This window comes from Choloepus didactylus, chromosome 6 (genome assembly GCF_015220235.1).
Source record: "Choloepus didactylus isolate mChoDid1 chromosome 6, mChoDid1.pri, whole genome shotgun sequence".
Classification (NCBI taxonomy): Eukaryota; Metazoa; Chordata; class Mammalia; order Pilosa; family Megalonychidae; genus Choloepus; species Choloepus didactylus.
The window spans coordinates 9082642-9102664 of record NC_051312.1 but is presented as its reverse complement, the minus strand read 5'-3'; the positions used below and the strand labels follow the sequence as shown (position 1 = coordinate 9102664).

At 46.7% G+C, this 20023-nt stretch overlaps 1 protein-coding gene across 5 annotated transcripts; it reads left to right on the top strand.

Annotated features, from left to right (window-relative positions):
• The first annotated feature begins 2029 nt into the window (after window positions 1–2029).
• SF3B2 (splicing factor 3b subunit 2) lies at window positions 2030–19773 on the top strand. 5 transcript variants are annotated; one of them, XM_037840266.1, is made up of 22 exons: window positions 2030–2192; window positions 2366–2412; window positions 2716–2793; window positions 3569–3817; window positions 4039–4086; window positions 5011–5128; window positions 5455–5555; window positions 5905–6001; window positions 6186–6277; window positions 6697–6912; window positions 7047–7184; window positions 7371–7451; window positions 7672–7899; window positions 8712–8861; window positions 9533–9622; window positions 9734–9841; window positions 10644–10751; window positions 11022–11164; window positions 11257–11358; window positions 18845–18944; window positions 19054–19239; window positions 19542–19773. In XM_037840266.1, exons 1-22 carry the CDS (start codon window positions 2060–2062, stop codon window positions 19611–19613), a joined length of 2685 nt encoding a protein of 894 aa, XP_037696194.1. In that variant the 5' UTR covers window positions 2030–2059; the 3' UTR covers window positions 19614–19773. The 5 variants fall into 5 exon arrangements, with proteins under 5 accessions (XP_037696194.1, XP_037696193.1, XP_037696196.1 ...); XM_037840265.1 differs by having other exon boundaries at window positions 4036–4086; window positions 5458–5555; XM_037840263.1 differs by having other exon boundaries at window positions 2031–2192; window positions 4036–4086.
• The last annotated feature ends 250 nt before the right edge of the window (window positions 19774–20023 follow it).

The following is a 20023-nucleotide window of genomic DNA, read 5'->3' as shown; positions in this document are numbered from 1 at the left end:
CAAAACCATGCCAGAGGCAAAGCCCCCACCCCACCACCCCACCACCTCCCATTAGGTTCTGTGGCTGGCCTGGACGCCTGCTGTCTCCTTCCTTCTGGGCCAGTATGCCCATGATCCTGGAGCTGGCTGGGGCAGCCATCCAAGGCCGAGGCTGGAGGCAACTGGGTGCCCCATTTCAAGTCTATGCAAGCAGTATTGTGTGAGGGTCCTTGTTGAGGAGAAGAGACTGGGAGTCTCAGCATCAGGGGATCTGCTTGTGGTCCCAGTTTGGCCCCTTGGGCATGTCAGCTTCTCCCCACCTCTCAGTATTCCCCTCTGCAGAATGAGGGGGTGGGGAGAGCCCTACCTTGCCTGCCTCCATGGTGAAATGAGGTCCTACTTGGCATGTCCCTTTCTGGCCCTTAGCCACATTATCTCCTCACCGGTCAGCACTAAGCTTATCCTGTATGAGACAGACACTCCCTTTCTGTCTCTGCCAGCACACACACAGCTGGGGGCCTCCAGCCTCAGGTGACCTGCTGGGGGCTCTCAGGTTACAGGGAGCAGAAAGAGCCTTCCTCTGGGTCAGAGAGGCTCTGTCTGAGTGGATCAGGAAGAAAGGTTCCACCTGAGTGGGCTGATACCCCTGCTGTGTCTTCTCTGCTATCCTTTCTGGGTTTGGAGTTATGTCTGGGAATGGCAGCAGGAGACGGGCTGTGTGTGTGTGTGTGGGGGGGTGGTAATGGAAGGGAGATGGGTCAAGGTTTGGGCAGGAATGAAGGCAACTTCTCCGCCAGGGCTAGGACGTGAGCCAACCTTCCTGGCACAGTCCTTTTCTCTATCTTGGCCGAAGCAAACCTCCCTGGACCTGGGAACCATCCTCTTTCCCTTGCACCCAGCTCTACTTCTCTGTTAGGACAGTCGTGAAATGGTGCCAACTAGAGATTGGAAAGGTGGGTGTGGAGGGAGCCAATAAATGAGACAACTGAATGGAGTCTCTCCCTACCTCACCCAACGCACGCGGACACCCACACACAGTGAGCCTGGCTGTCAGTGAGGGGGGGCTGGCCTCGGCAAAGGGCAACTGTCCATCTCTCTTAGGGTACAGTGGCTGCTTGGGAGAGGGTGGGCAAGGCTGAGGGAAGAAAAGAGAAAAGGTCCTGAGTTCATTTTTGAGACGAAAAACGTCACAAATCTTGTCGCCAGAAAGATTGTTCCACTTAGTCTTTTTTCAGTAGTAATCACTTACTGAGTGCCACTCTGAATGCCAGGTACTGCGAGATAGTAAAAAGCCCAGCTCCCTGCTCGCGTTCTTGGAGATGGGGGTGGAGGTGAGGAGAAGGGGCAAAAATCAGACTTGAAGCGTGGAGGTCTGAACGTGTTATGGGAGCTCCAAGGAAAGAAAGGAAAGCGGAGAAGGCTTAGCGGAGCCGGCCTGGAAGGTGGAAAAGGCAGCTGTAGTGTCGCCCTTTCCCTTGGTCGGCAGCTGGAGCTCAGCCCGGTCGGACTCGCTCCTCTCCCGGCTCCGATCCCTTTTCAGTCCATTCATTCATGCCTGGGCCGGAGCAGACAATCAGACACTGTGTTATCGCAGGCATCGGCTTCAACCTCCGGCTTAGCGTCCACAACACGCCGCCGCCGGGGGGACGAATCCCTCGGGACTGCCTGATCAGGGAGTCGGATGGGAAGCCTCAAAGTCTGCGCTCCGGCAAGGGAGAGGCGGAAAGCACTCCCTCGGGGCAGGATGCGCTTTCTCCGCTGCACCGCCCACAACCCACCGCCGGTATTTCCACCCCATGGCTGGACACTGTCTTCCCGCGGGAGGGGGGGAAGGGGGGGGGGGTCCTCATATATATAGTGGTTTGAGTACTACAATTCCCAGAAGGCTGTGCGACTCGCCGTCTGAGGACCATTGGAGAAAGGACGCCTCTACGGCGTCCCAATTGTGGGCGGGCCTCAATCAGAACGTCCTCCCAACCCGCGAGGGGACGTGGCGTACGGCGCTGCCGGAAGTTCCGGGAATTGGGCCCGGAGGCTGGCCCGAGCTTCCGCATTGGTTGCGCGCCTTCCTGCGGCTAAGATGGCGGCCGACCATCCCGAACCCCCCAAAGGGGAATTGCAGCTGCCGCCGCCGCCACCCCCAGGGCACTATGGCGCCTGGGCTGCCCAGGAGCTTCAGGCCAAGTTGGCAGAGATCGGAGCTCCGATCCAGGGTGAGGAGCGCGGGAAGTCAAAAGGGACCCGCGTGGAACTGCGAGGAAGCGGAGCCTGGTTACCTGGGAGACCTGGGGACGGCGGGCGGAGGCGGGCGTCTGGGCCCTGACCGGGTCAGACTGGCCTGCTCCGGCCTGGCCTGCCCCATTGATCCTGTAACTTTACCCCGCAGGGAGTCGCGAGGAGCTGGTGGAGCGGCTGCAGAGTTACACCCGCCAGGTAGGTGCTCGCAGCGGGAGGTCAGGATAGGCCGAGTTTCTCCCGGAGGCCTTAAAGTCCACTCGCAGCTCGATCTTCATTCTTTATGCACCTTGGCACAGCGCGGCTTGCTCTCTTTGCTTGTCCTGCCTTTTCCCGCCCTGTCGTAATCGTTTCTGTACGTGTTGGTCTTCCCTAGTGCGCAGCCTGAGTTCGGGCAGACAAGCACTGGGTAAATACTTGTTCAGTGAATGGGAGGGAACGTGTTTTACCGTAACAGCTTCTCTCGGACTGACCAACATTGACCTCCTTTCTCTCTTGCAGACCGGCATCGCACTGAGTCGGCCGGTTCTGAGAGGGGAGGATGGGGACAAAACTGCGCCCCCTCCCATGTCAGCACAGGTGAGGGGGTTGTTCCACATTATAAGGTCCTTTGCTTCCCAGGCCCCGCCCCTCCTCTCTTATGTGGTGTACTGGGTGTGCAGCTGTCAGATTGGGTTAGGAGGTACTGTGAAGTCAAACTTAGCTCTTCACTTCTCTTTTGGTACTGATATTTGCCTCCTTCCTCAATGTTTGCTCCTCCAAATTCTACCTGGCCTTTAGGACTCAGCTCAAATACTGGAAGCCTGACTTGATCCTCCCTATCTGGAAATAATCCTCCTCTTCCTTGCCCTCCCTGGGCACAATTCCCATGTTATTCAGTGAGGCATTTAAGGCCAACTCTGTGAATTAATTGCATACCCCTGTATTCAGTGTCATTAGGGTTTGCTGGGTGCCCTAGCATACTGATTCCTGTATGTTTAATTCCTTGCAACTTCCATGTCCCTTCTGATCCAGGTGTTGATCCTTTTTCTCCAAAGCAGTGGCTCTGACCTGGGATCCATTGACCTCTGTGTCATTTGGGATGAAGGGTCCCTAGAAGTCCCTTTAGAAGTATCCCTGAACCGTCTGAATTTGTATGCAAAATCTGCATTCATGATATTTTTGGGGGAAGAGAGTTGATAGCTTTCTTCCGCTGATGCCCCAAAGTTAACATTCTCTTCCCTTGATATTGCTTTGGAATATTCTCTTCTTGAATGAAGGAATTCCAGCACCTGGCTCGTAGTAGGTCCACAGCAAATGTTTGCAGAATAAATAGATAAATACTTTCTAGTTTATGGTCATATTTTCTCCACAGCTCTCTGGGATTCCCATGCCACCTCCACCCATGGGACTCCCACCTCTGCAACCTCCTCCGCCACCCCCACCGCCTCCACCGGGCCTTGGCCTTGGCTTTCCCATGGGAGTTGGACCCCACCCACCAAACTTGGGGCCCCCGCCTCCCCTCCGTGTGGGTGAGCCTGTGGCATTGTCAGAGGAGGAGCGGCTGAAGCTGGCACAGCAGCAGGCGGCATTGCTGATGCAGCAAGAGGAGCGCGCCAAGCAGGTAGGGTAGACGGAAGCCTGTGCCTAGGCCTCGCCAGGCCCCTGACGAGGGAGTGGAGCCCCAGAGATAGCTGGATCCTAGGGCTAAAGCTTCTAGGAAGCTCTGGACCAAAGACTAGAACATAGGTCCTAGGCTGGTAGAGGACCCTAGGAAGCAGAGTTATGGCATACTGGCCTGTGGGGTATCAGTGCTGGTATGAGCTTGTTTTCTTTTTTAAGCAGGGAGATCATTCACTGAAGGAACATGAGCTCTTGGAGCAGCAGAAGCGGGTAATACCCCTCCCCCTAACCTCTGACCTCATGGTCCAGTCGGTTGACTGTCATTTTCTGCCCATTACCCAACGTGAGATGCACCATTCAAGTTCTCCTTGGAAGCTCCCTTATCCCCAATTATGTTCCAGTATCTCCCGAGTAATTCTAGCTGTTGTCTAGTCCAGGGGTTGTCAAACTATGGTCTGTGGCCTATTTTTGTATGGCCCACAAGTTAAGAATTTTTTTTTTAATATATTTAAAGGGTTATAAAAACAAACACGTAAAAAAGGAAACCAAAAAGAAACAGAGTCCATACATGCCCTGTAAAGCCACAGTCCAGCCCTTTACAGGAAAAGTTTGCTGGACTCTGCTGGGTCTTATGTGAACCTTGGAGAGAAGTTTTGGCTAACTTAATCATTTATATAGGGTTTAGAGTATATGATATGATGAATATAAGTTTGGGGATGATGAGTAAGATGTTATCTCTAGAGGTGCATTGTTTTAGTTGTTACCTAATGGGTTATTTGGGAGTATTAAAAAAAACATTAAGAGCAACAGATGAGGAAATACTTATGAAGTACCCTATCCTTGTGCCCAGATTGTGCTCGCTCTTGAGGAGTAGATATAAGAAGATACCTCATAGTTCCTTCTAAGTAACGTAATCTTTTGTGGAAGAAAATTCTCATTAAAAAAATAGAAAGCAGTATTTAGCTAAATATTAATTTCTGTGCTAGAAGCTAGCAGTTTCTCAGGGTTTTCCTTGGTGTTATTTCCAGGGATTTTCCTTGGCCTGGAAGTTGGAAGAGTGGGGGTGAGGGGAGCACATAGGGCCTGAGTGGCTCCTGATTATTCTCAGGCCTCATACCAGCCTAAAAGAATGTAGTTGCTAGGGGCCACCCACCAAACGGAGTTGCAAGCTCTGTCTCTACTCCCCTTCTCTAGGCAGCTGTGCTGCTGGAGCAGGAACGGCAGCAGGAGATAGCCAAGATGGGCACCCCGGTCTCTCGGCCCCCACAGGACATGAGCCAGATGGGTGTTCGCACTCCCCTGGGTCCTCGAGGTAAGACCCTGGAAATGAAAGGAAGGTAATTATGTTTTTGTTTTCGTTTTTTTAATTTTTTTTTAAGTATATATCATATACCAATGAGTACACATACGGAGAGCATGTAATTCAGTGACATTTCACAAACTGAACACATTCAGGTGTTGAAATAGGGTATGTGATCGAAGAACCAAGAACCAAAATGTTTCCAGCACCCAAAAGCCCACTTAGGCTCCTTTCTCTCCTGAAGGGTAACTGTCACCTTGACTTTTAGCAAGGAAGGTAATTTTTTCAATGAGTGTTTTTTCTTCTCTGACATTGGTGTTCCTTTTCCTGTCTCTCAGTAGCTGCTCCAGTGGGCCCCTCTCCTACCATTTTGCCCATGGGGGCTCCTGTTCCGCGTCCTCGTGGTCCTCCACCACCCCCAGGAGATGAGAACAGAGAGGTGAGACTGGTGATTTCCATCCCGAGGACAGAAGCATGGTGGTTTAGAAGGGATCTATTTCTGGATTATTAGAGAAGGATTCTGAGAGATGGGGGTATTTTAACTTACTGGGGCAGTGGGGAGGGGGCACAGAAAGCCATAACTTAGTTGAAATATATTAAGGGTACTGCAGGAAGGGGGGTCTGGGAAACACTTTGGGGGCAGGTTCTGGGGCTCACTCCAAGGGATGCTAAACCTTATTGTGCCCAATTGGTCTTGCCCACTATCTGCTCTTTACGTCATCTGGCCAGCAGCCTTTCTAGCAGAAGGGCACGGTGATGACCCCTTTTGACTGGGTTGTCTCTGGCAGATGGACGATCCCTCTGTGGGCCCCAAGATCCCCCAGGCTTTGGAAAAGATCCTGCAGCTGAAGGAAAGTCGCCAGGAAGAGATGAACTCTCAACAGGGTGAGTATCAGTGTGTCCTGAGGGCTGCAGACCCAAAAGCTGGAGAGGGCGAGGCCCAGTCCCCATCCATCCATTCCATCCAGAAGAGGGCTGGAGAAATGGGCTCTCTAAAGGAAGGGCTACTGTGAGTGGCAAGCTAGTGTCACTGGGAGGAGACTCTGATCACTGCCTTCCCTTCTTGCAGAGGAAGAGGAAATGGAAGCAGATACTCGCTCATCCCTGGGCCACTCAGCTTCAGAGACTGAGGAGGACACTGTGTCCATATCAAAAAAAGAGGTATGAGACAGAGCAACGTTTGGGAGGACTGTCAGGAGACTGTTTGGGTACTTAAATAACAGCAATTGCATGTGTTCAGTAAATAGTAGCTGCTACTTTGTGCCAGTTCTGTGCTAAGCATCTTGCACATGTGTTTTCGTCTAATTGCCATACATCCCTTTGAGTTCTGAGTACTATTAATTCTTCCACTTTACAGATGAAAAAGCTGTGGTTCTGAGCCCAGTGGTGCCCAGCTTAAGAGTGGCAGGACTTGGGAGTCTGACCCCAAGATCTCTTTTCTCAGCCATTTTATGGGACTCCTTTCTTGGGAAAAGACTGAGCATTGAGTTTTTGGGGAGATGGGGTGAGGAGATAGGGGCTAGGAGACAGGGATGGTGGTTGGATTCTCTGACCTAGTTAGTTTTCTCTGGTCTTTCCAGAAAAATCGGAAACGTAGGAATCGAAAGAAGAAGAAAAAGCCCCAGCGAGTGCGGGGGGTGTCGTCTGAGAGCTCTGGGGAGCGAGAGAAAGATTCATCCCGGTCCCGTGGCTCTGAGTCCCCAGCTGCTGATGTGGAAATCGAGTATGTGACTGAAGAACCTGAAATCTATGAGCCCAACTTCATCTTCTTCAAGAGGATTTTTGAGGCTTTCAAGGTACAAGGAGCAGTTTACTCTGAAGGAGCAGAGCTAAACGGGAAGGGGATGGGGACGGGGAAGAGATAAGGTTAAGGGGGCATTTTTCACTGCAGGGCTCAGGGCTGGGGCTTTCCTGTTCTCTTCCTCCTTAGCTCACTGATGATGTGAAGAAGGAAAAAGAGAAGGAGCCAGAGAAACTTGACAAACTGGAGAACTCTGCCATCCCCAAGAAGAAGGGCTTTGAGGAGGAGCACAAGGACAGTGATGATGACAGCAGTGATGATGAACAGGTGAGTCTCTCGCCCTTGTGGTGGGCAGCAAGGGCTGTGGGGACAGGTGGCTGAGATGTATCCGGTGGGGCCATGGGGCACTCTTAGAGGAAAGGAGCCCTTTGTTGGCTTAAGTTTTGGGGTGGGCTGGGGCTGTTTGAGTCACACATAAAAAGTCCTGTTCATGAGCTGCCTGTTTGGTTCTAGGAAAAGAAACCAGAAGCCCCCAAGCTATCCAAGAAGAAGTTGCGCCGAATGAACCGCTTCACAGTGGCTGAACTCAAACAGGTGAGCCCAGAGATGATCCCGCAGGGCCTGGAGCCTGGCTGGGAGACCATGTGAGGAGCTCAAATCCTGCAGGGGAGTTTTTTGTGTTGTGGGGTATGGCATGGAGGGCCTTGAATGACTTGAGCAACTTGGGTATGGATCCTTCGAGGGTGAGGAGGAGGAATGCTTTAGTCCTGAGAGGTTGGTACTTTATAGCAGCATGGTGTTGTGTGTTTTCCAGTTGGTAGCACGGCCTGATGTCGTGGAAATGCATGATGTGACAGCGCAGGACCCCAAACTCTTGGTTCATCTCAAAGCCACTCGGAATTCCGTGCCCGTGCCACGCCACTGGTGTTTCAAGCGCAAGTACCTACAGGGCAAGCGGGGCATTGAGAAGCCACCCTTTGAGCTGCCAGACTTCATCAAACGCACAGGCATCCAGGAGATGCGGGAGGCCCTGCAGGAGAAGGTGAGGGCCTGACTGGGGCTCAGGCCTGCCCTGGAGGATCCAGGTCCTAAATAGCAAGTAGCCTGGTTCAAAATCAGAATCTGGCTCCACAAAGATACCTACTTGTTTAATGTCTAATTTTCCCCTTTTCTAATTTATAAGTCAGCACTACATCTGACACCCTGCAGGGGAAGGACATTAACACCTGAAAGGCAGACCTCACGTCTGTGTTCAGAGCTTACTCTCCTGTCCCACACTGAGCTGCCGGTTCTGAGCGGCTCCATCTTCCTCCTTGTCTCTTCCCTCCCTCTGCCGTCCCCCTGCCAGCTCACTCTGATCTGTACACTGTGACTCCTTTCCTTACAGGTGGCCTTTGGTGGTATCTTTTTCTCTGCTCCCAATGTGAGCCTGGTGTACTTTGTAGCTAGAGATTCATGGTGGTTGTCAGACTTAACATTTTAACTCAGTATTTTGGGTAGGTAATACTTGTATGTGGTGTAGAAGTCCAGAAGGTACAGTGGTGAGAACTCTGCCCCCCCAGTTATACTTTACTCACCCAGTTCTCTCCAGAGGCAACTCATATCATCAGTCTCTTGATCAGATAGTTAAAAAAAAAAACCCCACACATAAAACTGAGGCTGATTTAATACAATCTATTCTGTTCAATATGGATTATGTAGTTTTTGAGGGGTTTGAGCAGAAAGGATTTTGAATTTTGGAATGAGAAAAGTGAGGTTTCCTTTGATCTCTTTTGGGAGGGGGGAGCCACATCCTCTCCTAGGAGTTGGACTTAGTGAATACGTACTGGGGCATGTCTTCTGCCATTTCTACAGGAAGAACAGAAGACGATGAAGTCAAAGATGCGAGAGAAGGTTCGGCCCAAGATGGGGAAGATTGACATTGATTACCAAAAACTGCATGATGCCTTCTTCAAGTGGCAGACCAAGCCGAAGTTGACCATCCATGGAGACCTGTACTACGAGGTTTGGGGACTGGGAGACAGCAGGGCTTGGCCCTTTGATTGTGGCTTTCTAACCCTTGGTCAGAAGGATGTTTGAAGATGGTACAGTGACCCCCTCAACCCTAGAGTTAAGGGTTAAGTTAGGGAATTAGCCTGTTAATTCCCATCCGATGGGAGGGTGGTTTTTCAGAGAAGAGATGTACACCATATCTTTGAAACAATAATTATTTGTGGTGAGTGGTTTAGGGACAGAGGAGCCAAAGTGGCAGATGCTTTCTGGATTGGGGATGAGAGAAACGGTTTAGGTTTTGTTTTGTTTTTTGATGCTTGAAATGTTAATCATCATGAAATCATAGACTTTTTGAGGTAGATGGATCTTAGAGATGATCCCGTCAAATGTCCTCAGTTTACCCAAGAAAAGCAGGTCCCACGGTTTGGCCATGTTCTCGCATGGGGTTCACAGCACAGGGAATCTTGCCTTTCCCCTTCTCCCTGGCCTTTCTGACTTCCCCACCTCTAGCCAGGGAAAGAAGTGATGATAATCAGAGTGGGAACCAGGCACTCCTCAGTGGGATTTTTTATCTGATGTGGATTAGGACTTTTCATCTTTGTTCTTCCGTCCTCTTACCATTGAGCTTCACTCCCAGTGTGTGTCCGGCGTCCACAATATAGCCTGCTCTGCTTTTTCCTCAGGGGAAGGAGTTTGAGACGCGATTGAAGGAGAAGAAACCAGGAGATCTGTCTGATGAACTAAGGATTTCTTTGGGGATGCCAGTAGGACCCGTGAGTGCCAGTTAGCTGGCTGGGGAAGTGGCTGAAGAGAGTGGGGATTGGGGTGAGAGGGAGGCATAGGGATGAGGTTAGGAGACGTGTCCTATTCTCTTCCCGCTACAGAATGCCCACAAGGTCCCTCCCCCGTGGCTGATTGCCATGCAGCGATACGGACCACCCCCGTCGTACCCCAACCTAAAGATCCCTGGGCTGAACTCGCCCATCCCTGAGGTGAGCGCTGTTCTTTGTTTCATGCTCAGCTGCCTTTGATTTTTGACTAGAGGATTTTTTTTTCCCCCTTTTTTCTTCTGCTTTGTTGCTCTTAAAAAAGAAAGTTATTGGTTTTTATTTTTTAAAAAGCTGACATGCTCATAAAATATTTAATAAAAATGTACAAGTACAAAGATGCAAATAACAAATCATCCCCAATTTGACCACTTAGAAATCATCAAATATGACATTTGATGAAAGAATTTTAAGACATCTCTTTGATATACATGGACAGATAGAAAGAAATAATTTTATTTTAAGAATAGTGTTACATTTACTTATTTATTTTAAATTAGTTCTTTGAAATTTATGCTTTTTATTAATCAAAATCATTAGATTTTTTTCTGGAATTTAGTAGACAACAAAGTCATTAAAGTAAAAAAAGTAATTGTTAAATTTTGGACAAAAATTTCTGTCCCTTAAGAGAACTAGATTCTCAAAGAGCCAGCTTTTCAAAGTTAGGAAAAATCAGGAAGAAGTTGGAGTCATGTTTTTAAAGTGCAACTTTCAGTTTTAGACAGCATGGACTCTGCCGGGAAAGCTGAGGTTAGTAGCACGCTCTCTGCCTCCCGTTTCCTCATCCAGTTCCCTCTAGGCTTCTGTTGCTTATTACTACTTTTTGCTTTGTAATGCCTTATATAACAATTAATTCTACTCTGCAGTCATAATTCCTGGAGTTCCCAAGTGTAAGTCCTGCACTGTGGAGTGTGAATTTTTTCTGGGAGATGAGGGGTGGAACTGATGGGAGCTTCCTCTCTTGCAGAGCTGTTCCTTTGGGTACCATGCTGGTGGCTGGGGCAAACCCCCAGTAGACGAGACTGGGAAACCGCTTTATGGGGACGTGTTTGGAACCAATGCTGCTGAATTTCAGGTATGGGCCGTGGACTGGTGAGCTTGGTCTTGAAGGTTAGGGATAGTTGGTTTATAGCTTCATACCAGGGAGCTGGGTGTTCTGAGGTTCCCAAGTCTGAAAGGAGCATATTTTCCTAAGATGTGATGTAAGCGCCCCCACTAGAGTATAAGCTCTAGTGGGTAGGAATTACTGTCTGTTTACTCTTGTATAACTTCAGCTTAAAACAGTGCTTGGCACATAGCAGGTGCTCAGCAAACACTGGCTGAACTAGTGAGTGATCTCTTTCAGACCAAGACTGAGGAAGAAGAGATTGACCGGACCCCTTGGGGGGAACTGGAGCCATCTGATGAGGAGTCTTCCGAGGAAGAGGAGGAGGAAGAGAGTGATGAAGACAAACCAGATGAGACAGGCTTTATTACCCCTGCGGACAGGTGGGGATGTAGAATGCCTGCTTCTCTTAAGTGATCTGTTTGTCTTTGGGGGGTTGTTTTCTTTACTCCAGAGCTTACTTCTCTCTTCTCAGTGGCCTCATCACTCCTGGAGGATTCTCATCAGTGCCAGCTGGAATGGAGACTCCAGAACTCATTGAGCTGAGGAAGAAGAAGATTGAGGAGGCAATGGATGGGTGAGTGAACCAGGCAGGGCTTCAAGGAAAGGTCTTTCACTTTCCTTCAGCCTCTAGGTTGGCTGGCTGACTTTTGTTCCTTTTTTTAGAAAAATAGTAATTGAACACCATCTCTTTGCTAGGTACTGCTCTTTGCAGTAAAGAGTCAGCAGTGAAAAGGACAGTCGAGGTAAATGAGTAATCAAAGAACAAGATGATTTCAGATGTAGAAAAGGGTGGTGAAGCAAAGGAAACTAGGTAATGAGAAATAGAGGGATTTGGGTGGTGTGGAGGCTCTGTTTGAGCCGAGATTTAAATGTTAGAACGGAGCCAGTGCATGTTTAGGAGGCAGAAGGAACAGTAAGTGCAACCAAGTGCAAAGGCCCTAAGACAGGCATAGGCTGTGCAGAGTCTTGTATTTTGAAGCTTTGTTACTAGGCACATAAATGTTGAGGAGTGTTAAGCCCTTTCAATAAATTGACTCCTTTTTAGTTATGAAATGACCTTTTTTTTGTCCCTTATGTTCTTGTTTGTTTGTTTGTTTTTTATATTGAGTTTTATTGAGATATATTCACATATCATACAGTCATCCGTGGTGCACAATCACCTGTTCACAGTACCACCATATAGCTGTGCATTCATCACCCCAATCTATTTTTTGAACATTTTCCTTATACCAGAAAAAGTAAAAATAAGAATAAAAAATGAAAGTAAAAAAGAATACCCAGATCATCCTCCAAATCCCACCCGTTTTTTCATTTAGTTTTTGTCCCCATTTTTCTACTCATCCATCCATACAGTGGTTAAAGGGAATGTGATCCACAAGGCTTTCACAATTGCACTATCACCCCTTGTTAGCTACATTGCCCTACAATCATCTTCAAGAGTCAAGGCTACTGGGTTGCAGTTTGATAGTTTCAGTTATTTACTTCTAGCTATTAAAACCTAAAAAGGGTTATCTATATAGTGCGTAAGAATGCCCACTCAAGTGACTTCTCGGCTCCATTTGGAATCTCTCAGCCACTGAAACTTTATTTTGTTTCATCTCGCATCCCCCTTTTGGTCAAGATGTTCTCAATCCCAAAATGCTGGGTTCAGATTCATCCCCGAGAGTCATATCCTGTGTTGTGTCCTTTATGTTCTTTATTCTCTTTTTCCTACGTTCTTACCTTCTCTTGGGCTAACTCAGTATTTTTTTTTTTGTTGTTTTTTTCTTTTAATGATTCCATTTTATCTCCTTTGTTGCTTTGTTGACTTTAAGGCTTTATTTTGTTATTTTAGGGATTGCTTTTTAGTGTTTATAGTATGCATCTTTAATTTATCACATTCTGCTTTCAAGTGATACTACACCACTTCCCAGATAGTATAAGAACCTTCCAATAGTATATATCCATTTCTTCCTCCCAGCCTTTGCACTATTGTCATACATTTTCCTTTTACATGTGTTATAAATCCCATACTACGTTTATTATTTTTGTTTAAATAGTTGTCTTTTAAAGAGACTTAAACAATAAAAACCTGATAAATTAACCTGTATAGTTACCAGTTCCAGAGCTCTTTAGATCTTTGTGTATATCTAGCTTTCTATCTGGTATCATTTTCCTTCTGCCTGAAAGAACCTCCTTTATCATCTCTTGTTGCGTGGGTCTGCTGACCATGAATTCTTTCAGCTTTTGTAGTCTAAAAATTTTTCTATCTGGCCTTAATTTTGGGTTTTGTTTTTTTTTTTTTTTTTTTGCTGGGTATAGGATTCTAAGTTGACTGTGTTTTTCTTTCATTACTTTAAAGTTATTGCTTCACTGTCTTGGCTTGCATTGTTTCAGAGAAGAAATCTGTTCATACCTATTTTTTCTGTCTTATGTACGTAACGTGTCATTTTTCTTTGGCTGCTTTTAACGTTTTCTCTCTCACTTGGTTTTCACTAGTTTGATCATATATGCTTAGGGTAGTTTTCTTCATGTTTCTTGTGCTTGGGGTTTGTTGAACATCTTGGATCTGTGAGTCTGTGTTTTTATTCATTTCAGAAATTTTTTGGCCATTATTTCTTCAGTTACCTTTTCTGCTCCCTTCTCTCCTCTCTTTTGGGAACTCAGTTACACATGTTTCAGGTCTTGAAGTTGTCCCACAGCTAGTGCTCTTTGCTCTCTGTGTTTTACTTTAGAAAGCTTCTATTACTGTGTTTGCTAATCTTTGCTTCTGCAATCTCTAATCTGATATTAATCCTGTTTTCAGATTGCTAAAGCTGCTGAAATGCAGTATACCAGAAAATGGGTTGGTTTTAACAATGTGGATTTATTAAGTTACAAGTTACAATTCTAAGGCTGTGAAAATGTCTTAAGGCATCAACAGGAGGATACTTTCTCTGAAGAAAGGCTACTGGCGTTTGGGATTCCTCTGTCACATGGAAAGGCACCTGGCCAAGTCTGCTGGTCCTTCTCTCTGGGGTTTAGCTTTCAGCTCCTGGCTTCAGTGGCCCTCTGTCTCCACTCCTGTGGGTCCTTCCTTAGCATCTCCGGGGCATTTCTCTCTAAGCTTTCTGAGTGATTCTGCCTTTTATGCTCTCATAAAGGGTTCCAGTAAAAGGATTAAGACCCACCTTGAATTGGGTAGGTCGCATCTCCATGGAAACAACCTAATCAGAAGGTCTGCACAACACAAGAATGGATTAAAAGGACATAGCCTTTTGTGGGTACATATCAGTTCCAAACCAGCACAACATCCGATGTAGTTTTCATTTACAGAAATTTGATTTGGATCTTGTTTATGTCTTCTGAGTCTCTATTTAACTATTTGAACATATGGAAGGAATATAGTTATAATATCTGTTTCAGTGTACCTACCTCTTAATTCTAATATCTGTGTCAGTTCTGGGTTACTTTCAATTGATTGATTGTTCTCCTCATCATGGTGTTGTGTCTCCTGTCTGGTAATTTTTTGTTGGATGCCAGGCATTATGAAATTTACCTTGTGACCAGGATGCTTTTTTTTTTTTTTTTTTTTTATTTTTTATTTATTTTTATTTTTCATTTTTATTGAGATTGTTCAGATACCATGCAATTATCCAAAGATCCAAAGTGTACAATCACTTGCCCCTGGGTACCCTCATACAGCTGTGCATCCATCACCACACTTAATTTTTGTTCAATTTTTAGAAACTTTTCATTACTCCAGACAAGAAATAAAGTGAAAGATGAAAAAAGAAAAAAAGAAAAGGAAACTCTAAACCTCCCCTATCCCTAACCAACCCCCCTCAATTGTTGACTCCTAGTATTGATATAGTACGTTTGTTACTGTTTATGAAAAAATGTTGAAATACTACTAACTGTAGTATATAGTTTGTAATAGGTATATAGTTCTTCCCTATATGCCCCTCTATTATTAACTTCTAATTGTATTGTCATACATTTGTTCTGGTTCATGAAGTGATTTCTAGTATTTGTACAGTTGATCATGGACATTGCCCACCATAGGATTCAGTTTTATACATTCCCATCTTTGACCTCCAACTTTCCTTCTGGTGACATATATGACTCTGAGCTTCCCCTTTCCACCTCATTCACACACCATTCGGCGCTGTTAGTTATTCTCACATCTTGCTACCAACACCCCTGTTCATTTCCAAACATTTAAGTTCATCCTGATTGAACATTCTGCTCATACTAAGCAAGAGCATCTACATTTCTTCCACAAGGCAGGAGGGAGAGTCAAAGAAGGTAGAGAGGCAAAAGAAAGAGGAAACAAAAAAAAATGACAGCTAGGAAGCAGCAAAAGGAAAAATAACCTTAAATCAAAGTAGAATAAAGAATCAGACAATACCACCAATGTCAAGTGTCTAACATGCCTCCCCTATCCCCCCCTCTTATCTGCATTCACCTTGGTATATCACCTTTGTTACATTAAACGAAGCATAATACAATGATTCTATTAGTTACAGTCTCTAGTTTATGCTGATTGCATCCCTCCCCCAATGCCTCCCCATTTTTAACACCTTGCAAGGTTGACATTTGCTTGTTCTCCCTCGTAAAAGAACATATTTGTACATTTTATCACAATTGTTGAATACTCTAGATTTCACCAAGTTACACAGTCCCAGTCGTTATCTTTCCTCCTTTCTTGTGGTGTCTCACATGCTCTCCATCTTTCTCTCCCAACCGTATTCATAGTTACCTTTGTTCAGTGTACTTACATTGTTGTGCTACCATCTACCAAAATTGTGTTCCAAACCACACACTCCTGTCTTCTATCACCCTATAGTGCTCCCTTTAGTATTTCCTGTAGGGCAGGTGTCTTGTTCACAAAGTCTCTCATTGTCTGTTTGTCAGAAAATATTTTGAGCTCTCCCTCATATTCGAAGGACAGCTTTGCTGGATACAGGATTCTTGGTTGGCGGTTTTTCTCCTTCAGTATCTTAAATATATCACATCACTTTCTTCTTGCCTCCATGGTTTCTGCTGAGAGATCCGCACATAGTCTTATGAAGCTTCCTTTGTATGTAATGGATTGCTTTTCTCTTGCTGCTTTCAGGGTTCTCTCTTTGTCTTTGACATTTGATAATCTGATTATTAAGTGTCTTGGCGTAGGCCTATTCATATCTCTTCTGTTTGGAGTACGCTGCGCTTCTTGGATCTGTAATTTTATGTCTTTCATAAGAGATGGGAAATTTTCATTGATTATTTCCTCTATTATTGCTTCTGCCCCCTTTCCCTTCTCTTCTCCTTCTGGGACACCAATGATACGTACATTATTGTACTTTGTTTCATCCTTGAGTTCCCAGAGACGTTGCTCATATTTTTTCATTCTTTTCTCCATCTGCTCCTTTGCATGTAGGCTTTCAGGTGTTTTGTTCTCCAGTTCCTGGGTGTTTTCTTCTGCCTCTTGAGATCTGCTGTTGTATGTTTCCATTGTGTCTTTCATCTCTTGTGTTGTGCCTTTCATTTCCATAGATTCTACTAGTAGGTTTTTTGAACTTTTGATTTCTGCCGTATACATGTCCAGTGCTTCCTTTACAGCCTCTATCTCTTTTGCGATATCTTCTCTAAACTTTTTGAATTGATTTAGCATTAGTTGTTTAAATTCCTGTATCTCAGTTGAAGTGTACGTTTGTTCTTTTGACTGGGCCATAACTTTGTTTTTCTTAGTGTAGGTTGTAATTTTCTGTTGTCTAGGCATGGTTTCCTTGGTTATCCAAATCAGGTTTTCCCAGACCAGAACAGGCTCAGGTCCCAGAGGGAAGAAATATTCACTATCTGGTTTCCCCGCGGGTGTGTCTTAGAAAATTGCTCCACCCTTTGATGCCTCGGGTCACTGTGCTTTTCTGCCCAGCAGGTGATGCCTGTTAGCCTGTAATTCTTGACTGGTGAGAGGAGGTGTGGCCATGTTCCCCCAGGCTCTGGGGTCTGGTTCTGAATGGAAAGGGCCCCACCCCTTTCCTCCTAGAGAAGACAGACCCCCCAGGTGGAGGTCATTAGCATTTCAATGGTCTTGCTCTCTGCTTGTGCTGTCTCCACCCTTCCCCGAGTCACAGCCCTGGAAACTTAAAATGACTGGGGCTTTCTCCACTGAGCCGAAAAAGAAACAGATAGTCCCCTTCAGACCCAGTCAAGGTGTCCCTCCGGCTCTCCCAGGTCAGTCGTCACCCAAAGCCTCTGTCCGTTTTTTGGGGCTGCGTACCTGTAGTGAGCAGTTCACACTCGCTACTTAAAACCCCAGTTGGAGCTCAGCTGAGCCGTATTCGCTTGCTGGGAGAGAGCTTCTCTCTGGCACCACGAGGCTCTGCAGCTCGGGCTATGGGGGAGGGGGTCTCCTGACCTGGTTCCGCAGGTTTTACTTACAGATTTTATGCTGTGTTCTAGGGCATTCCTCCCAATTCAGGTTGGTGTATGAAGAATGGATGGTCTCGTTTGTCCCCCCGCAGTTATTCTGGATTATTTACTAGTTGTTTCTGGTTTTTTGTAGTTGTTCCAGGGGGACTACTTAGCTTCCACTCCTCTCTATGCCGCCATCTTGCCCGGGTCTCCAGGATGCTTTTGTATTCCTGTAAGTCTCCAGTTTTGTTCAGGGATTGAGTTAAGGTATTTGGAAGCAGGTTTGATCCTTTCAGATCTTGCTTTTAAGCCTCGGTAGGCAGGACTAAGCAGTGCGCAGACCTCCCCACTAGTGAGGCAGAAGTCTTCTGTACTAGACACAGTGCCCCATGAATCGTGAGGTTTTCCAGCCTGGCTGGTGGGAATAGGCGCTGTTCCCGTCCCTAGGGAGCATCAGTCTCCGTTACCACTAATGCTTTTGGGTGGTTCTTTCCTTGGCCTTGGTAGTTTGCTCAGGTATGTGCTGATCAATATTCACTGAACACTTGAAGAAGACTCTCTATAAGTCTCTGGAGTTCTCTCTCTGTGTTACTTTCTCTTCACCGGTATTATTTTCTGTGAACTGTAGCTGCTGCCGTCTCCCTGCTCTCACTCTCAGCTTCAGCTCCTCAACTCACGGGGTCCTCTGGGCTCTACGTGGGTTCTCTCAATTTGTTCTGCAGCCTGGAAACTCTCAGTGCAGCAAGCTGGGACAATTGTAGGGCTTACCTCATTTGTTTCCCATCTCGCAGTAATTACTGTCCTTTGTTTTCCAGAGTCCACTGTCTGCAATAGCACTGTTCTGTGTATTTCATCCGTTTTTGGTTGTTTCAGGTGGGAAGGTAAATCTGGTCCCAGTTACTCTGTCCCATCCAGAAGCAGAAGTCTCAAACTTTGCATATTCAAGGTAGAAAAAGAAGGGTACAGTGGCCAGAGTATAGTGAGCAGGGGTGGGGTAAGGGGCCAGATTATGAAGAACTCTTTAGTTTCTGGTAAGGAGTTGGGGTTTTATTCAAACAATGATCAAAAGCCCTTTTAGAGGGTTTTAAGGAAAGGAGTGATCAGATCTGAATTATCTTTTAAGGTGTTCACTCTAGCTGCTGTCTGGAGAATAAGCTGACCTCCTTAAGGGGGAGAGCAGCAGGGGAACACATTGCTTGGGATGACAGTGATAGATTTGATAGATCTGGGTATAATCCTCAAAGTAGGTGAGAAGACTGGATGTGGGTGGCTCTTGTACCACTGAAAGGGCTAGAAGTTTGAGTTCTGTAAGTTAGAACTCCAGGCACAACTTTGAGGCAGGAATTGCCATAGCCTCGTCTCTTTTGTCAGCTTCTCTATTCTAGAATTTTCTTGGGAACTTTTAGCCTCTTTGACCTTTAGCCCTTCTTTGAATAGGGGTCCTGGAATCTGAGTTTGGGGGGTGAGGGGTATCTCTTAGCTCAGTCTCTATTCCTTCCAGGCTGGGTCCCCTGGAAGCAATCCCCCTCCTTCATGACCCAGTTCTTTCCTCGCATTAACTGCAGAGGCTGCTCAGGCATTATTTTTGCCCCTGGGCACCTCAGAATCTCTCTAGGGAGCTTTTGCTCTTGTTTCTTTTACTTCCTCTTCTGGAGACCCTTTCGTCCCTTCCTTTTCTGGCTTGACCCTGTTGTCTTTTGCAGAAGTGAGACACCTCAGCTCTTCACCGTGTTGCCAGAGAAGAGAACAGCCACCGTTGGGGGAGCCATGATGGGATCGACCCACATCTATGACATGTCTACCGTGAGTACTTGGAGGACACTGCTTGCAGGCTGGGGGTGGGGGTGAGGGGCAGAAGGTAGGGTTTATGAACCTCTCTTTGGAGATGACAAGGCCCTGATCTCTTTTCCAGGTTATGAGCCGGAAGGGCCCCGCCCCTGAGCTGCAAGGTGTGGAGGTGGCCCTAGCACCTGAAGAATTGGAGCTGGATCCCATGGCCATGACCCAGAAGTATGAGGAGCATGTACGGGAGCAGCAGGCACAGGTGGAGAAAGAAGACTTCAGCGACATGGTGGCCGAGCATGCTGCCAAACAGAAGGTAGGAGCTTTGGCAGGGAATTGGGAGGGAGATGAGGGTCTGCCTTTTTTCAGTGGAATGGTGCCCTCCAGTGGTGAGAGTAAGGGTGACTCTTCCCTTGGCCCTGAGCTTCCTTAGTGCCGGAATCCTTAGAGAACCTTGGGTGGGCTGTCCTCTTGAAGGCTGTTGAAACAGCCAAGTTTGAGAGGGAGGTGGGAACAGAATCCAGTTTCAGCGCTTTTCCCACAGGCTGCCCACTCACTCTTTTTTTTTAACAGGGAAAGGTGTTGTCTAACCTGTTGTAATTTCTCCTTTTCCTATAGCAAAAGAAGAGGAAAGCTCAGCCCCAGGACAGCCGTGGGGGCAGCAAGAAATACAAGGAGTTCAAATTTTAGGTTCCTCTCTCACACCCAGCTCTCCTTTAGGCCCTTTGCCTGGACTCCTGGGCTACATACATGGGTCCCAAGAACCACCTCTCCCACAATTTCCAACGGGTCATCATTTCATGTTCTTATTTTAGACCTGTTTTGTAAATAAAGCTGTTTCCCAAGGAAAGAGTTGAGTATGTAACAGCTCCTGAGCCTCCCTCATCTCCTCTTAGCCCCCTTTTGGAAAAGAACAAAAATAGCATCTTTCTACAGACAACCACAGGGCTGCCCGTGACCAGGCACATGCATCTGGAACACGTTTTAGTTGAGATTGGCGATGAAGCTGAAGTCAGGCTGAAAGTGTGTATGTTATATACCATTGGCCCCTTCGTGGGAAGGCTCTGGAGGAAGTACCTCTAGATCTGGTTTGACCTTTC